General features: G+C 46.1%; 1 protein-coding gene across 10 annotated transcripts in view; it reads right to left on the bottom strand.

The window, feature by feature from the left end:
* The window catches only part of ARID1B (AT-rich interaction domain 1B), a 437,005-nt gene that overhangs the window by 9,962 nt on the left and 407,408 nt on the right, over window positions 1-19,635 (bottom strand). For all 10 annotated transcript variants that reach the window (XM_035297021.3, XM_035297024.3, XM_035297023.3 and 7 more), the window contains 6 exons: window positions 19,317-19,526; window positions 16,142-16,346; window positions 10,522-10,660; window positions 10,092-10,264; window positions 2,941-3,091; window positions 417-513 (listed from right to left, as the gene is read on the bottom strand). In XM_035297021.3, coding sequence (XP_035152912.2) covers window positions 417-513; window positions 2,941-3,091; window positions 10,092-10,264; window positions 10,522-10,660; window positions 16,142-16,346; window positions 19,317-19,526 — 975 coding nt within the window. The remainder of the gene's footprint in view (window positions 1-416; window positions 514-2,940; window positions 3,092-10,091; window positions 10,265-10,521; window positions 10,661-16,141; window positions 16,347-19,316; window positions 19,527-19,635) is intronic.

Raw genomic sequence — 19,635 nt, 5'->3', positions numbered from 1 at the left:
TATTTTTTAAAAAGCCAATTCACTTTCATTATTAGTATATAATAAGCTGCTTTTCTACATATTCTCTTTAAAACATTGACAAATTTGTGTTCTAAAATGGCTTCTGATGCAATAGTATACACAACAGATACGTGTCTGAAATATACCACCTCTAGCTTGGGCTGGTTGTTATTTACAAGGATGAATGTACTCAGCTTCCTATTACAGGTTATATTTGTTTCAGGAAACCATGTATCAAGAGTGATTTTTAATTTGCTGACTTCAACAGCCCAGGAGTATTTTCTAGCGTTAACTATGTCCTGAATGCTCCATAAACACTGATCGCTTTTGTTAGACTTCTGAAAAGACAAATTTGAGTTTGAGCCTCCAGGAGAGAACCAGAAAACACAGCGCCCCACGCCCACTCGCCAACTCACCGGCTGCTGCGGGTACAGGCCGGGCTGGTGCCCTCCATACGGCGGCTGTCCCGAGGGAGGGCCTTGGCCTGGATACTGCTGCCCATAAGGTTCATGCCTGGAACGAGGCATTCAAAGAAAACTTAACTGAGAAAGAGCTTCAGGCAAACGGAGAAAGGAACAATCCATTTCCAGGAACCCCGATTCCCCCAGCAGCTCTGCTTGACCTTCACTGTGCACCCCTCCGACGAAGGCCCTCTGAGACGCAGCCGCATGCCAACTGCTAGCACCAGGGATGGGAACACCCATTTTGGGAATGGTGCCAAACTTCTGGTTCGGGCTGTTGGCTAATAGGTGTCAGAGGAATACCGGTTGAACAGGCAGGCGCCCTGTAAGCACCTGTCAGAGCCTCTGGCCTCTGCGTGGAGGCCGCAGCCCCGCCTCTCCACTGATGTGTGCCTTAGGAAGTGTCGTACAATGCTGTGATGTGAGGCATCCATGGAAGCCAGAAACGACGAGAAGAACTTAAGACTCAAAGCAATGTTCCTAGAAGTACCAGAACACCGACATGTTTGTCCTTTGCACATTCTCATTATGAATGGAAAATGTTTAATTTTTAAAAGCTACACTTCAAACTTAATTCAAATGTTAGCTAACTAATCACTGTATAAATACAAGTGCTCAGAATTTCAAAGTCCTATGTCCCAAAGGGCTAGAAAAGAATAATAGGGATGATTTAAATGTACACCTATTACATCTTAAAATGGAAATGAACTCATACTTTTATCTTTCAACTACTAGCATATTAAGAAATTACAAATACCATCAAAAATAGCAAGTTTTAAAAGGCAATAGATTTGGAACTTTGAAAGATACACTGGTTTAGGTTAATATACTAAGTCTTGTAGGAAACAGAACAATGGACTGAATATATTCCCAACGTGATTGAAGAATGAGAATAATAAAAATAAATAAATTTTTAGACTATCACATGTGAAACAGACATGGGCACTTTCGATAAGTAACTTTTAACCTTGAGATCTAAGAAGGAAGCTTAGAGATAAGAGGAAAGAAATGTAATTGACATGGTAAAATTTAAGTTGCCTAACAAGCAACGTTTTTTCAGAAGAGAAAACTTAACAATGAAGTAGACCTATCTTTAATATGATAGCGCCAAGATAATTCTTCTTCTAATCTTGCCAGCTATCCACCAAAAAAACATCTGTAGCTTTTCCTGGACCCTCAAAAATGAAACAAACCTAACTGAAATCCTTGATCCAGCACACTAAACAATACCTTATGGTTAACTGATGAATGAATATATCACAAGTAAATACTGACCACATCATGGCCAGGTTAAGAATTAGAAGAGTAAATTCCTAGGTGCCTAGGAGAAAGCAACATGGGATGGACTCCCCAGAACCAGGCTCACAGACAATACCATAAAGAAACCTCATTTGGTAAAGCAGTGATTTTTGAACCTTTTCTCCTTTGTATTACAGCAAGGAAGCTTTCCCACCAACCGACCTGTCCCTGTGACCCCAGCATGTGGAATGATGAAAGGTGAGTGGGTCTGGCCCAGTGGTCCCCAGCAGAACAGCACACGCAGCTTCCAAAGGCAGCGACCCCAAAGTCAGCTCCACCCTGTGGCATGCCACTGTGGCTCTGGCGAGGGAAAGGCCCTTCTAGTATGCCTCTGTATTTTTTTCTTTAAAAATCTGAAATATTATATGAAAGCCTTGTTTATAATTGTGTCTCTTGTTAGGAGGTAGAGAACACACCACCGAAGGGGAGGGGTTTATGATGATAAGTACTGAAGTCAGGGCACAGGCACGGGACCTTCTTCACAAAAAGAGGCCTACCCTAGGCCGTTATCTTAGGAAGCAGTTTGCAGACGCCCTTTCAGAGCCATTTCAATTACTTTTCCTCCTAGCTAATTAAAAATCAGTCTGTATTATCAGTCTGGCTGCTGAACTTGCCACTTTCACATCAAGATGACTTCCTTACGAGGCTGCAGTGAGCCTTGTGCTGTGGGCTTTCTAGAGATGTTTATTAAGGTGCAAAGTACTGTCTCTCTATTTAAAATGTTCACAGGGAAGAGTGGCAACATCTGAAAATGCACTGCCTGGAAGACCTTTCCAGAATGCTGAAGGCCCAGTGTGGCTACTCCTGCTCAGACCTTTGCCCAAGACAGAAAAGAGGAGAGGGAGGCTGGTGCTGTGGTGGCCCAGGCACCCAGGAGCTCCAGGTGATCCACACCTGGAGTGTGCAGCTGCCAGGCCCTCAGAAGGAAGCTGGGTGCTGATGCTGGGTGCCAATGTGACTGGGGTGGCCCTGGCTCTTGACTTTAGGAAGATAACTCCTACGAAGGCAGCCACCTGACACTCACCTGGTGACCAACAGCCATTGCCTCTTTACTTTCACAGGAAAGGGGACACTGTATACTGTCATCAGTGGTTCAGCTGCCAGGACTCAGAAGCACGTGTTTGAGGAGAAAGCACAGTTTCTAGAAAATCATCTTGTCGCCATCTGAGAAAACCCTCACCTTCGGTCGTAACTGGCTCCATAGGGAAACTGCTGGCGCTGCCCCATGCCTAGACTGGACACTGCTCCGGAGGGGCTCTGGCTGTACACGTCCTGCATGCCGCTGTTGGGCATCTGTCCTTGCGTCAGAAAGGGCTCGCTGCTTCCAGGCACTGCAATATTTTAAAAATGCAGACATTTAGGTGTTTCTAAAGTCTCAGGCCCATCCATCCCTGCTAGTAATTTCTATTGTCTTTGTACTTTTCTTTTTTGAGAGGGAGTCTTGCTGTGTCACCCAGGCTGAGTGCAGTGGTGTGATCTTGGCTCACTGCAACCTCCGCCTCCCGGGTTTAAGTATTCTCCTGCCTCAACCTCGCAAGTAGCTGGGATTACAGGCACCCACCACCACGTCCAGCTAAGTTTTGTATTTTCAGCAGAGACAGGGTTTCACCATGTAGGCCAAGCTAGTCTTGAACTCCTGACCTCAGGTGATCCACCCTCCTCAGCCTCTCAAACTGCTGGGATTACAGGCATGAGCCATACTTTTTCTTAATATGGTAGACCATAATACTATTGAAAGAGCATAAGGTGTGAGCCAAGATGTGCTCTGTGGGGGCCAAAATCTAAGATGGCCCTGAAGATCCAGTGCTCCCCTGCCCGGTGGGCACCTTCATGAGCCCCTCCCCTTCAGTGTGGGTAGGACCTATGAATACAACACCATCACTCCCATGATCATATTATGTTCAAGGCAAAAGGACTTCACGGAAGTGACTATAGTTACTAAGCAGCCGACTGCAAGTTAACCAGAAGGGAGATTGTCCGGGGAGCCCTTTAACTTTGGGTCTAGAGCTTAGAGATGAAGCAAGTCAGAGATATTTTCCTGCTGGCCTTGAAGAAGCAGCTGCCATGCTGTGGAGAGAGTCACGTGCTAGGGAGGGTGGGCAGAGGACAGTCAAGAAAACGGGACTGCAGCCTCAACCACAAGGACCTGAATTCTGCCAAGACTTAAACTCTGAAGAGGACCCTGAGCCTTTGAGGAGCTCACCGTCCTGCCAGACACCTTGATTTCAGCCTGTGAGACCCTGAGCACAGGCCTAGTCACACTGTGCCAGTTTTGTGACCCACAGACTTTGTGGGATCATACATTTATACTGTTTTAAGCTGCTAAATTTGTGGTAACTTGTTATATAACCACATAATAAACGAACACAGGCCCAGATCCATTCCTTACTTGGGTTAAGTCACCTGAGTTTAATTTTTTTTTCTTCTTAACATTTTTATTATTTTTTTTAGAGATAGGGTTTTGCTCCATCATCTAGTGTTAAGGGGTGCAGTGGTGCAACTGCAGTGGTGAGGTATAGTGGTACAACTGCAGTGGTGAGGTATAGTGGTACAACTGCAGTGGTGAGGTGCAGTGGTACAACTGCAGTGGTGAGGTGCAGTGGTACAACTGCAGTGGTGAGGTGCAGTGGTGAGGTACAGTGGTACAACTGCAGTGGTGAGGTACAGTGGTACAACTGCAGTGGTGAGGTGCAGTAGTACAACTGCAGTGGTGAGGTGCAGTGGTGAGGTGCAGTGGTGAGGTGCAGTGGTGAGGTGCAGTGGTACAACTGCAGTGGTGAGGTGCAGTGGTGAGGTGCAGTGGTACAACTGCAGTGGTGAGGTGCAGTGGTGAGGTACAGTGGTACAACTGCAGTGGTGAGGTGCAGTGGTACAACTGCAGTGGTGAGGTGCAGTGGTGAGGTGCAGTGGTGCAACTGCAGTGGTGAGGTGCAGTGGTGAGGTGCAGTGGTACAACTGCAGTGGTGAGGTGCAGTGGTGAGGTGCAGTGGTACAACTGCAGTGGTGAGGTGCAGTGGTGAGGTACAGTGGTACAACTGCAGTGGTGAGGTGCAGTGGTACAACTGCAGTGGTGAGGTGCAGTGGTGCAACTGCAGTGGTGAGGTGCAGTGGTGAGGTGCAGTGGTACAACTGCAGTGGTGAGGTGCAGTGGTGAGGTGCAGTGGTACAACTGCAGTGGTGAGGTGCAGTGGTGAGGTGCAGTGGTACAACTGCAGTGGTGAGGTGCAGTGGTGAGGTACAGTGGTACAACTGCAGTGGTGAGGTGCAGTGGTGCAACTGCAGTGGTGAGGTGCAGTGGTGAGGTGCAGTGGTACAACTGCAGTGGTGAGGTGCAGTGGTGAGGTACAGTGGTACAACTGCAGTGGTGAGGTGCAGTGGTGCAACTGCAGTGGTGAGGTGCAGTGGTACAACTGCAGTGGTGAGGTGCAGTGGTGAGGTGCAGTGGTACAACTGCAGTGGTGAGGTGCAGTGGTACAACTGCAGTGGTGAGGTGCAGTGGTGCAACTGCAGTGGTGAGGTGCAGTGGTACAACTGCAGTGGTGAGGTGCAGTGGTGAGGTACAGTGGTACAACTGCAGTGGTGAGGTGCAGTGATGCAATCATAGCTTACTATAGCCTTGAACTCCCAGCTCAAGTGATCTGCCTGCCTCAGCCTTCTGAGTTGCTGTTATTACAGGCATGAGTAATCATACCTGGCCCCTATTTTCTTGTCTATAAAATGAGGCCAGTAATATTATCTCATGAAATGGTTGTAAGGAGGGCATAAAATATGTATACAAAGTTAGTTCCCTTCTTCCATAAGAGAAAAAGCAAAAACCTTAACATTCAACCACTGATTCACTCCAAAATAAGGATTAAAAAACTATTAGAGAGTTAAGAATAGCTTAAGATGGAATGAGATACAACTATTTCTAATACAGGGTGGAGTGCCAATTAGGTTGTATATGCAAATTAGCATCAGCTCAGAGCCCGAAGGAAATTGGGTTAGGTCCAGAAACTAGCCTGAAGGCAAATTAAACATTTAAATATAAATTTTCATCTACATACAGTATTGTTACCTTTCCCTTTCCCCATCCTAGATAGTTACTTTTATGTTACGTGAAGCAAAAGCTGGTTAAGATTTCGTGAGTGGACACATTCTGTTGCGCTGGTAGAGAGGGCCCAATGCCAGCATCAAGTATTTTCCCTTGCAATGTGCTTTCATCTGTTTTATCTACTGTGGTAGAAACAGTTTTGAAGTTACTTTCTATTCTGTAGATGTGAAAACAGAGATAGACAGAAATCGCATGGTATAATTAAATAGCTTAATTCTCTAATACAGAAGGAAATTTTAAAAAATCACCAGGAAAATGGACAACCAAATTAAAAATGGGCAAACACATAAATGGACATTCACAGAAGAAAAATAAATGGTTGATCAACATATGAAAAGATGTGTGACTTTACTAATAATGGAATAAATCCAAGGTAAAACAGTAACGAGGCTTTCTCCCTTCCATCTAATTGGCCAATGTTAAAATGACGGACGATGATCATTCTTAACAAGGGGGTGTGAACACACACACTCTCACATGCTCTTTTGAGAACATTAAACTGGCATAACCTTTGCCTATACCTGCTTTACCTGCTATGGAAGGCTCTGTTTCGGCGACCCTCAAAGAAGCGCATCTCCCAGCATTCGTGACCTGCGAAGCCCCTGCCATGATGCCTTTGGGCTTGGTCATGTGATTAGCATTGATTACGAGGGCCCCAGCAAGTGGGATGCAAGCAAAAGTGTTCTAAGTTCTTGCTCTCAGGACCTGTCCTCTTGGAGTGCTCCCTCTTGGAACCCATCTGCCATGTCACGGGCACCTAAGAAACTACATGGAAAGGCCCCATGGAGGAGGCTGCAGCCAACAGTTCCAGCTGAGTTCCCAGAGAGCCTGGGGATGACGCCAGCCACTGGAGAGGTATCAGAGCCCAGCAGAGCTCTCAGCCTGGCTCCCAGATGATGGTGGCCACCTCAGTGTCCTAGCTGACAACATGACACACACAGCGAAGAACTAACGTCTACCACAGAACTGAGAGACAAAATTAATGTTACTGTTTTTAAAGCCACTAAGTTCTGGGGGTAGTTTGTTTTACTGTAAAAGCTGAGCTATTCAGTAAACTAAAAGAAAGTCCATATCCTTTGATTCCACAATCTAACTCTAGGAATCTCTTTTGCAGAAACACTCTTACAAATGTGAAAAACCTGTACTTCAACAATCACTGCATCATTGTTGATAACAGCAAAAGATTATGAAACAACTCATCCATTACTGGAGCATTAGGGTGTATCTATTCAATTAAGAAGAGTAAGTAGAGCTATGTGTACATATATTAATAGCCATTCAAAATACACTAATTCAGTTAAGCATATAAAATGATGTTTACTTATATGTAATCAATCAGTGCCTCCATCAGTGAAGTAAGGCAGGGAAGGCAGGCTGGTGAACAGGCAGGGCCAGGCTCCTCAGGGATAGTGAGGGCTAATATTCGATCAGGCTCTTTGACTGACCACACTACCATACTACAGGTTAATACCACCAGCAGCAGCAGCAACAGTGACAGAGAGTATGTTTTCCACTGAAGTTAGTCACTAAACAAAAAATCAGAGCACCATCAAGATTATTGACAGAGTAAGGCAAACTGAAGAATGGAAAACCATATAGAACAGGAGTAAGACTTTAAGAAAATCTGCTACCTGTGGATTTTCTGTTTATCTGCTTTAATTTGGTACTCAAACATCACCACTGTATGGCAGCAGGTGCACTGAAATACACTAGGGATTGTACTAGCCATTGGGGATCATTTACATGGTTGATGAAATCACATTACAGACAGTCACCAAAGTAGGATGGTTCAACCTTATGCTCACGTCAAAGCGACAGGCGTTCAGTATGCTCCTCAGTTTAACATGGGGTTATGTCCGGATCAACTCACTGTTTAAATCAAAAATATTCTCAGCTGACTGATATTTTCAATTTAGGATGGGTTTCTTCTGATGTAACCCCACTGTAAAGCAAGAATTATCTGTTTATATCTACTTAGGGCCTAGCAAGGTGATCCCACAATCATTTGGCCCCCACAAATTTATTTTTGTAATCAGAAAAATTACAGGCACAAGGACACAAGGGAAATACACCTACAGTTGTCTAACGTGGTGAATCAGTGGGATATGGGAATGATTCACAATATATTTTGAATTTGAGGCCAAATTCCAAATATTACTAAGGAATTTTTTCCATGTCGTCATATTTTCGGAGTCTGAACCCACCAAAACCACTAATAAAATGTTCTATTTAGCATCTCATACCACTAAAAAAAAAAAAAAAAAAATATATATATATATATATATATATATATATATATATAGCTCCCCCCACATTCACAAAGCTTTTGAAATTCTGAGCTTATGGATTTATTGTATGTTCTGCAAAACCTTTACTTGGAATAAGCAGCCCTGAAAGTTTTGAAAGGAGAAATTATAGATGATCTTGCTTTATGAGTGTTATCCAAAATATTACATATGAAATACTATGAATTTTATTTTTAAATGGAATGTGTCCTATATTCAAATTTTAAAGATTCTTCACTGTTCTTTCTCATTGGTCTATAATACGTATGAAAACCAAGGCTTTGAGCTTTACGCTTCTCTCCACTCAGACAATGTTATTGAGAAACTCATGTACCCCAACATCTAAGCACAACATAGGTTTAAGGGATTCCAGAGTAAGTATTTCCATAAAAATATTCTTCACTATTTCTTCTATATGCTTTTTCCAATAACATTCACATCATGCTTCAATTTCCCAGGACTTGAATGCATTAGGAAGAATGCCCACATCAAAATATCGAGTCTCCACTTGTGGCTGATACAGCACGGGCAGAACTGGAGGGCAGCGCCTCAGCTCAGAGAGTTGCAACCTCAGTGCCGCCTCGACCTTGGGAAGCAGGCATCAGGGGAGAGCCCGCCTGGTGTTTTCTGATGGCAGCTGCAAACCCCTGCACTGTTTCTCAAAGGCCTCATCCATCCCATCGCTGCAGAGACGGCTTCTACACTTGCTACTCCAAGACTATACTGATTCCAACATCTGCTCAGCTCCAGCCACACATTCTGTGCCTTACCCTGGGGACACATCCCAGAGGGATTCCAGTTCCTTTTCCGCCTGGTCCTTTCCCAGTCCTCCACATTGCAGGGTATCATGTCTTCACCCACCCAGTCACTGTCAGCCTCTCCCTCAGGGCCCGCGTTCACCCCACCAGCACCTCTGCGTGGCTGGTGTCCAGCTCCAATTAGCCAGCTTGCCCCAGATGCTCACAGTGGCCTCTGCAAAGCTATTCTTACCTCTTCCCAGTACATTCTCCAGAGACGGCCATTTATTTATTTATTTCTTACAAAAAAAAAAACAAAACAAAAAACTACTCCTATCACTTCCCCAAGCAACATCTTTCACCTTGGTGAAAAATCCAGATTCATCAATACGCACGAGAGATGGAAACGCTCTGGGCCCACGGGCCTCAACGACCTCTGCCCGTCCCTGGGCCCATCTCACTGTGCTCTGAACATCCCCTACCTCTCATATGCCAAGCTCATTGCCGCCACCCCCCGCCCCCGTGCCAGCTCCCCAGGGTGCTTCCCTCCAGCCCAATCTAATCACTCCCCCTCTCTCCTGCTGCGCCGCCCAGCACCACTGCTATCTGTATCCTTTCCTGCTTTTGCTTTCCTGTCTTCCACCAACCACAGTCTTTAACTGCCTGTTGGTGCTTGTTTTTTGTTTCCTCCCAGGAAGTAAAAAGGCAGGAAGTCTGTTATTCCCTAAGGGCGGGCAGCGACTGTGATTACCAATCTACGAGCTAGTGCCCAGCACACACTACTCAAGCACAGCAATGCCATGCCGGGTGCTGTGCGGCCCGCGCTTACTTGCCACAGCTGCCAGCCACTCTTCTCTGAGCTCTGTGTGCACGAACTTATAACCTCACCATGCCTTTGGAAGCAGGTCCTATTATTTTCCCAGTTTCTAGATGAGGAATGTAACTTGGTGTGTGTGAGGAGGTAGCAGGTATCCGGAAACAGGGAGCATGTGCCGCGGAAGATGCCGAAGGCACTGACGCCAGCCGGAGACAGGGTGGGGGCACAAAGAGGCTAACTGCTTTTCCCAAGGCCACTCGTGTAGTGGGATGGGGACCTGGGACCCACGCTTGGACAGCACGGGCGCAGAGGCAATCTGAGTGAAAGGCACTGTGGTACAACAGCAGACAGTGGAATGCCCACTGGCCCACACCTGGGCAGAGGACCCTCTGCACATACCTTTTCTCATTCCCCCAAAGGGGTCCTTGTTGGGCTCATAGGGCATCCTGCCCATCACGTCGGGCATGCTCATGCCCTGCTGGTAGGGGGCGTTTGGAGTCATGGAGTTCCTTTTCGGGAAGGATGAATCACTCACATCTGAGAATGGGTCGTGCACACTGATTGTACTGCTTCTGAAGAGATGCAAAGAATGAAAGCTTAACCATACAGCAGGAGTGACCTCCAAACAGTGTATTCAGAAGATAAACCAATCCTGAAATGTGCAAATGCAAAAACCATCCCAAATAAATGACATGAATAAAACTAGTAGCACTCAACATTTAAAAACTCTCTCGGGAATACCATTTCTTCTCTCCATGCAGTTCGCTCCAGAAAACTACAAGATGAACAAATCTGACTTGATATGGCTCACAGAGTTATCTGAACATACCTTCCACCTTGCATTGGGGTCATCTGTCCATGAGGGGTGGAGGCTGGGGTAGGTGGCTTCAGGTCACCTGGAACCTCTGCCATGGAATTGCTTCCAGTTGACTGGGGGGTCTGTGGGCCTTGCAAGGATCCTGAGTTAGCTGAGAGTAGTGGTACCAAGAGAAAAAGGAAGAAAATCCAGAGATTATCAAGTAAGCCCAGCTACCTTACTAATTATATATATGAAAGAAATATGTGTACATAAGACACCATCTTATTAGAAACATTAACAATGGCCATTGCTGATAATGATGTAAATTCAGTTGCTTTTATATTGTTTACAGTAAAAATTAGTAAAGAAGCTTTTGAGTAAACTATTTGGCAACATACTTCATTTGTAAGCCATAAAATATATTTATATCTTTTGACTGGATATTTGTTTCCTGAGTATTTATCCCAAGAAAATAGTCTAATAGGCTGGGCAAGGTGGCTCACGCCTGTAATCCCAGCACTTTGGGAGGCTGAGGCGGGTGGATCATGAGGTCAGGAGTTCAAGACCAGCATGGCCAACAAGTGAAACCCTGTCTCTACTAAAAATACAAAAATTAGCTGGGTATGGTGGCACATGCCGATAATCCCAGCTACTCAGGAGGCTGAGGCAAGAGAATTGCTTTGGGAGGCGGAGGTTGCAGTGAGCCGAGATTGTGCCACTGCACTCCAGCCTGGGCTACAGAGTGAGACTTGGTCTCAAAAAAGAAAAGAAAAGAAAATAAAAGAATCTAATAAAAAAAGAAGCTTTAGGGAGAAAGGTGTTTATTTCACTGTTGTCTATACTGGAAATAATGTAAGTGTAAATTTTTACAAATGGGATGAAAATTTTGGTGCATCAATTCAATAAATTATTGTGCTGTTTGAGAAACAAAATTGGAAAACTTAGTACTGGGTCTTAGGCAATGTGAAATGTTTACGATGAAAAGCAAGGATACAAATCAACAATGAGCCTTATGTCACTTCAGTAGCTTCTCAACATCTGAATGCGTCTGTGCTCTGTCATTAATAGCAGTCATTTTTTGACTTATGAAATCAGATTTGTTATCAAAAAACACAAGTCATACCGGTTCGGAGTTTTTAATGCTGTCATTAGGGGGCTGAGATTTGGCTTTAAGTATAATTACATTATGGTAACAGAATGGAACAGGTTTTTTCCAAACCTTATGTGGGACTCTTAGAAAAATTAACCTCACCTTGAAGGAAAAACGTAACATTTTCAGGACCCCTGCTTTGTCATCTATGGTAGTCCTCAGCATGCTGGATCATCAATAGATACTGGTTTTGCGTGTGAATTAAACAAATACTTATGGAAGGAGTAATACATCGATTACAGTCTAGGCTCTCTTCTACACCCACATACACCAGTGGACCAAACTGATAAGAAAGATAGCAACCCCTGCCCTCATAGAGTTTATGATAAAAGCGTTCATTCCAAACCCCCCCTCCCGAACAAATGGCAGGATTACTGCTGCTTGTGAATAACATTTTCCATGTAATCGTGTATAATGCCTTTCCTGGGTAGTCCCCAAGGCTCACTACAATTACCATTATTTACATTTCACTTCAGTGGCACCAGAGGTGAAACAAACCACGAGAGGTTACAGAGTACACCGCGAAGGAGTCAGAGATCGAAATGAGTACATTATTTCTACTCGGAAAGCCTCAGCTAGACACAGTCATTTCTAGCCAGATTAGGTCTGTCCAGCCCCTGGCCTGGGTTGGAATGAACGCTGGCGTAACACCCACCCCCGTGAACCCTGCACCGAATCACTTAGAGAAGTCCTCAGAGATGCTGGAAAAACTGACTTTTTAATAAAAAGGTTTTATTTACTTTTCTTTTTTCACTTTAAGTTCAGGGGTACATGTGCAGGGTGTGCAGGTTTGTTGTAGAGGTAAATGTGTGCCACGGGGGTTTGTTATACAGAGAAGACTGATGTTTAATGTAGGTATTTCAAAAGAAAAATGTATTCACTAATACTTATAAACCAAATTTTTGTAAAACCCTGGAAACGCATGTTAAAAGCATACTGGAGTAAAGGAAGGGAGTCGTCTTTTGCAGCTTACATAAGAGGGTAATAACCCTGCAGACATGGTTGCCCGCCTAGTGCTGCAGAAGAGAAACGACCTGTTTCGACATTCAGGCCGGCTCCGCTCCAGCCTTGACAGCTTCCCTGGAAACATCACTTGCAAGGCTTGATTTCAGAATGACTCTTATTTACAAGTATTCACATTTATAGTTAATAAAAAAAAAAAAGGAAAAAAAATCTCTCTTGCCAGTGTTTTTTTCCCTTTCATTAAAAAAAAAAAAAAAAAGAATGCAACCTCTTGTAACTCCATTAATAGAGGCGGCTGGCAGGCTCTCTAGGACATCCCTACCTTTTGCCAGAAGCTACAAATGTATACTCTAAAGTAAACAATGGAAAGGTTACTGAAGGTTAAGTACATTCACACACTTCAGACAGCATGGCCAAGCTCCTAGCTGGGAAGATAATTTACGTGGGACAAACCTGGTGCCCTAGTTCTGGCGGGTTGTGGGAAATAGGGTAGGGAGAAGGAAGAGCTGGTATGTCCCCAGGTCTACAGTGACTAGAGGTCAACCAGAGGGCACCTCTGTTTATAACCTGAGGCCCTTTCTCATTTATCTTCCACTGAGGATTCCCTAGTTGGATCCATGACAGGTTTTGTGACATCACCTGTCAGCTAATAATAGAAATTGAGTCAGCCACCTGCCAGCCAAGATGGATGGGTTTTTGGTTACAGACTCACTAATTGAACATGGAGCTCTGTGCCCCACCCCTGCCCCACTTCTCCCAACCTGGTCCCTTATTCCCCTCCCTGTCTCCAGCTTACAGGCTTCAGGGGCCATCTGGGGAGGCGCTTCCTACAGTGTTCATTCAGACTCCACCATGACCTTCTCTAGATTTGTTAGAACAAGGCCCCCACTGGCACCTTCCAAATGCAAACCATACCCCAAGGCCTTGCCTAGGTTCATGTGGGAGTCTCAGTCACTGAGCTCTGGTCGCTGGCAGACAGGAACCCAGGCATCCGGTGTGAGAAGCCACACAGCAACTTGGCAGTGACATGGAGTGCAGCTCCAGCCGCCAAGGGGCTCATGCCTCCCAGAGGCTGACAGAATTGAAGCCCAGAGCTGTATGAGCCACCCCAAATCAAAACCCAACCAGAGACACATGGCTTGGAATGCTCTTAGAATACAGTCAAAAGATTTAGGATTTTAGTTGGTTCAGAGCGACCCTTGGGGGAAAAAAATCTAAAATGTTTCTTTGGAATCTTTTAGTTGAGTTTGCCTGCTTGTGCTGGTGAAAAATAAACTACAATTATGTTCTTCTGGGAAAAAGTGACTTCAAAGAACACATGTTTTTACTGGAAATTTGTGTCTAAAAATCTCGTAATAAATAAGACTCTAACATGGCCAAGAGTTAGGAGTAATTTTATTTTCCTTTAATGACAAAAATGTTTCCAAGACACTTTCCCCAATGATGGGGCTTTAACTGGAGAGGCCACCTGCTGGCTGGGTGGCAGTGATGCCAGAGGCTTCTAAGGACGGGGTGCCTCTATCTGCGACCCCGGGCGCCTCTGTGTTTCTGGAGCCCCCTGCATGCGCTCCCGGGGGCTGGGCGGGAACAGGAGCCTTTCCTTCCACTGCCTCCCGTGTCCCAGGACCTCGGCTCCATCTAGACTACTGAGAAGAATGTATTACCAGGAGTACACCTGCAATTCAAGCTCTTTTGTGTAGTTAAAATGATAATGTTGCCATAAAAATGGCAGTTTAAAAAGGGGGAAAAGGAAAGGGCTGGCTGTTAAGAGAACAGGCCCTCCACTTTCTGAGGGATCTATGCGCCCCAGCAGGGCTGCCGGTCCTGAAGCTGATGCACGCTGGGAAAGCTATTCTCCACACACAAGTGTGGACCATTCAGTGACACGAGTTCTTTTCTGGCAAATAAAACACATCCTTAGATCTTCGCAGACATCACCACTTTGGTCCCTACACCCCACTGGGTTTTTATTTTGGAAAAATAGTTTCAGAGCTGTTCACAGGCAGCATGTTTTACTCTGTGGACTGAATGTAATGTTGTGAGATTTTTAAAATTAGATTTCCCAGTTTTCAAGGGACGCCGGAGTTGGCAAAGGCTTTGAATCTTTAAGGATGAGGTTAGCGAGGATTTCTGCTTGTTTTTAGAGCCTACAGATGTAACTCTAGGTATATTCGCTAGAAGTGCGCTTTGGGCCTACAAAGTATTCATGTGAGATCCCTTGATTGGCAAGCTTGGATACCAGCTTTGCCATCCAGACAGCAGCGAGACGAAATCATTAAAAGTGAAACAACTTCTTTCTCTGGCTTCAGTGTGTACACATTTTACCTGTTACAGAGGTATTTTCAATACAGGCAGAGGTGTCTGGTGGGTATCGTGTATACTCTAGCCCTTCTACTCCCCAGCTACTTGGCTTTGGGCAAGGCACTTAGATTCCACAAGGCCTTCATTTTCTTATGGATTTTAAAATAGTTTCAGTGTCACAGGGCTGATGTGAAGATGAAATGATAGCACTTAGAAAAGTACCTGGCACACAGGAAGTGCTCAGGAAACATGGGCTGCCAACCATGCTCAGAACAAGCTATGCCCAGGAGCGGTGGGCACAGCCGCACCTTTAGACAGGAGCCAGGAACAGTGAGGCTACATGCTGAAGGTCGCTGATGGGAGCCAGACACAGAGAAGCGAATGGTCCGGTCTACTGGAGTGAGCTTACCACCCAGCACTAAGGGGTCAATTTCTTCCCACCTCTACTATCGTAGTTATCAAAATTATATGATTTAGCAATTTCAACTTTGAAATCCAAACAGCAGAACAAAGGCTAGCAGGGGAGCTGAAAGGAACGGGAGGGTCTCAGTTAGTGGGGAGGAGACAGAAGGGAGCCAGCAGGCGTCACTGATGCGGTGTGGCCTGTGAGCATGTTGGTGATGAGCACTACACCCATTCCTAAGACCCCTGACTTCCAGGGCAAGGCCGCAATGAACACCTGTTTCCACAAGGCTGTGTGGATCCTTACCACGACAGTTCGCTAACTTCCCTAGAAGCGAGGACTTGCTGGGCAGGGGTGATTAGAAGCTAAGCCCAGACTTCATTTTGTTAAAGTTCAGTTCTGTGGGTTCCTGACAGGCAGGACTGACCCAAGCTGGCTGTCAAACCAGCAGGTGGCACTTCCTAGAAGTGCTCAAGTGTTCAGACAGGCCACTGGGGATCGTTATTTTGTGTAGAGGTAGATGGAATCTGTTGGAATACTTGTATCAGGAAAAAACTTACATGGCTCAGAATCCGAAAGCCTGTTTTGATTAATGTAAAGCAAAAGAAGGTGCCTTCCAAGTACCCACCAGAAATGGCCATATCCTAGGTTTTATTTTCTAGTCCCTTAACATTGCCAATGGGAGTCCAATTAAACAAACAAAATGACACCAGAACTGCCGCCTCGCAAAGGTCCTGAGTGCTCTGTTGGCCTGATTGTGAAATGACCTTCCCCAAACATCCAGCCCGGTGCCTGGGCTCTCCTGGGCCAATGGCTGCAGCGCCGCCACTTACCAGGAGATGGCGGCTGGAGCTTGGGCTGCTTCTTGGTGTCCCCGGTGCTGAAGACTTCTGGCGGGGGCTCCTCCCCGCGTTCGATCTTGCACTCGAAGGCAAACAGGTACTGAATATACTGCTTTTTCAGGGAGCTTGCTGCACTACTTGAGGTGCCAACATTTAGGTTGGTTGCCAGCTCACGCCACTTCTTGTTTTTATTAACCTAGCAAAAACAACAACAACAACAACAAAAAAAAACACGGCAGGATCATTGGTTTGCAGCACAGTGGCTTGTTTAAAGCCAGGAGACAAAAGAAGCACTTAATGTCTTGGTTTACTTTTTTCATTTGCCGCTTTTAACTAATGCTCATTACTCCCACTCAGGAGTGCATAGGCAGCATTTACAGTTATAAAACCATTAGGGAATCTGCTGATGGCAAAGAAAAAGCTCTGCTCGGAGGTCCTTCTGCCCACTGCGTCTCCCAATGCCTCACGCTCATCCCACCCCGCCTCCAATTAAGGAAAAAGGGCATCTCAAAACATTTAAAAAGCAACGGCGGCACTATGTTGCAGTTTAGGTTTTTGGGCACCAGTGTGAAAGTGTTCATTCCAGCAGGTGCAGGCGCTCAGGAGTAGGCCTGTGTTTCTGGGCCGCACCTGTCCCCTCACCCCAAGACTGCTGTGGGCGTCAGGCAAAAGCAAAAGCAGCACCCTGGGTGAAAGTGAGTGAGCCCTGAGACCAACGGCCTCCAATGTAAAAAGCCCGACACGATGCCACTGGCCAGCAGCCTTGCCGGCAGGGCGGGCACACCCCTCCCTGTGAGGTGCTCTTACTCAAGGACGCTTAGGCTGGAGACAACAGTCGCAAAAGGAGGAGGAAGAAAGAGAACTCCTGAAATGTGACATCAAGATCTGAGGCATTATTTTAACCTTTCGATTCCCACTTGGGAACAGGTTATGAAAGGTTAAACACCGAATGAAACACGAAGATCTGCAAATAACTTGGGGAAGGTTTTGCCTTTGAAAGTCTCCTGCCTTGTGTAGCACGAGACAGGGTAAAGGGACAGTGGTTTGTAATGAAACAGTGCATTTCTGGATTCAAACTTTCTCTTATGTCCATTTGCTTAGTACTCAGTGGTGTATAATAAACTGTGAACTTTCCCTGAGAAGCCCGACGCCCTCTTTTGGCACTTAATGCCGGGCTGCAAACCGTGGGTCTGCGGGTAGCTTCAGGAATGGCAAGCCGGCGCTGCTCAGAATGACCCAGGAAGGAAAGCTGGGTGTGGGGCTTTTTGTGGTTGCAGCACCTGCTCCCAACCACATCTGATGCCCACGAGGTAGAGAGCATGGATGGTGTTGCGTAGACAACCCAGCTACATTCCAGCAACCTCATTAGCCAAGCCTGCAGAGAGTCTTCTGACAGACCTCACCTGACTATACACACTGCAGACACAGTCACAGTAAGGGCAGTAGCCAGACGGTACCTACTGTGTGCTGGCTGATAAAATCTAATCGTTTGAGCAGTCTTGGTGATTCTAAAAAATCAATGTCAGAAGGGGCTAGGTGCAGGGGAGAAAGGTCGGGCGATTCCAGGAGCAGAGGGCAAAGGAGTTCAGGTGCAGACGGGAAAGGTCAGGGGAGTCCAGGTTAGAGCAAAGTATGTCTCAATCATTCCCTTTGCTGACCAGCACTCACACGTGGTATCCCACGAATTAGCAGCTGGTTAGGCAGAGTCATGGGCCCCCATGGGATGGATTAGGCACCTAAGGGGAAGGTTAAGCACAAAGAAGGCCTCCCCTTTCTCCCTCGAGATGCAGCGCTGAGACCATGGAGGCCCTCAGGACACCTGCCGGGCAGGTGACTTGCCCTAGGATAGTGAGTGGCCCCACCACCTTGGTAGGGTGTAGGACGCCTAATTCTGACTGCCTGTTAGATTACCCTGGGCACAGAAGGTTCATTTCATTGATGTGGGGTGGCAGCCCAGGGACTGACAACTTTTAAAAGCTCTCCAGGCCATTCCAATACACAGCTAGGCTCAAGAATCACTGGCAAATGGAAAGAGAATGTGTTTGGAGTCAGACAGACCTGGCCCCACCACCTACCCTGTGAGTGTCCCTGTGCTACAGCTTAATCATATTTTTAAAAAAAATATATTCTTTTTTACTGAGACAGGGTCTTAATTCGTCACATAGGCTGGAGTACAGTAGTGTGCTCAAAGCTCACTGTGACCTTGAACTGGGCTCAAGCGATCCTCCCACCTCAGCCTCCTGAATAGCTGAGACTTCAGGTGTGCATCACCACACCTGGCTAAGTTTTTTAGTTTTAATGGAGACAAGGTCTTACTAGGTTGCCCAGGCTCGTCTGCAGCTCCTGGCCTCAAGCTCCCAAAGTGTTGGGATTACAGGTGTGACCCACCATTCCAGTCCTGTACTTGATTTTGTTATACAAGTTTTCTCATCTATGCTTTGGGGCTGGTGACTCATGTATTTAAGAAAGAGGCTACACAGTGAGTGCCTTTTCCCTGTTCCTATGACAGGCCATGGCCCTACAGCTAGGCTCCTGGTTAAGGAGTAAGGGCTCAGAGCCCAATGCCTGGGCAATGAGACTTAAGAATGCACTCACTCCGAGAGTGCAGCAAACACATGATGACAGCTCCTTCATCCTGTACCCCAGGCAGCCCTCATCCCACTTGGGGCCTAACCCACTGGAGGTCACAGTATTGGCCCTCCTAACCATCCGGTTGCTGTGGGCGTGGTTTGACAAGTATGACTTAATTTTCTTGATAACCTGCTCTGGATAGAGGGAAGCAGTCAATGTGACTTATATCTGACAGATAATTAATTCAGTCATTTGTTAAACATTTCTGAGTATTTACTATGAAATACTGGCAGATTGCAGAGAATTCTGGAGCTGTAAGGAAATCTATAGAAAAATCCAGTCTGGCCCACCGTATCAATGAGGAAACTGAGGTCCAGGTACATGACCTGCTGAGGTCACACTGTGAGTCGGTGGCACAGCCAGGGTCCCCCAGCACTCCCTGACAGCACACAGACACGGGCTGCAGGGAGGTGATTTCTGCCCAGGCTTAGCTTTCCCTTTGTGAGAAAAAAAACTTGAGTCCACACATTGAAAGAAAGCCTCTGTATGAGCTTATCCATAATACTGCCTTCTTCACTCCCTCACTCATTCTTACCTGGGCCAAACCCCCAATCTCTTTGACGCAGACATAGAGTCGGAACAGGTCCAGGGGCTTCTTGCCCACGGCAGGCAGACTCGAGACAGGAGAGCCTCTCTCTTCCATGAAGGTGAGGTATCGGTCGACCCAGAGCTTTCTCTCTGGCTCATTCCCCAGCTCATACACCTTCGTGATCTTCTCCCCAGTGGTGGTGGAGGAGCTGGACTTCTAGTACCCAGAAGCAGCATGTGAAGGTGGGGCATGGGTGGGCAGAGGGAGAGGGAAGAAGGGGAGAGAAAACTAATGAGCTAACAGATATAAGAGGACAGATTAAAAA

This window comes from Callithrix jacchus, chromosome 4, assembly GCF_049354715.1.
Source record: "Callithrix jacchus isolate 240 chromosome 4, calJac240_pri, whole genome shotgun sequence".
Lineage (NCBI taxonomy): Eukaryota > Metazoa > Chordata > Mammalia > Primates > Cebidae > Callithrix > Callithrix jacchus.
The sequence above is the reverse complement of the archived record's forward strand: the minus strand, read 5'-3'. Positions and strand labels throughout refer to the sequence as shown.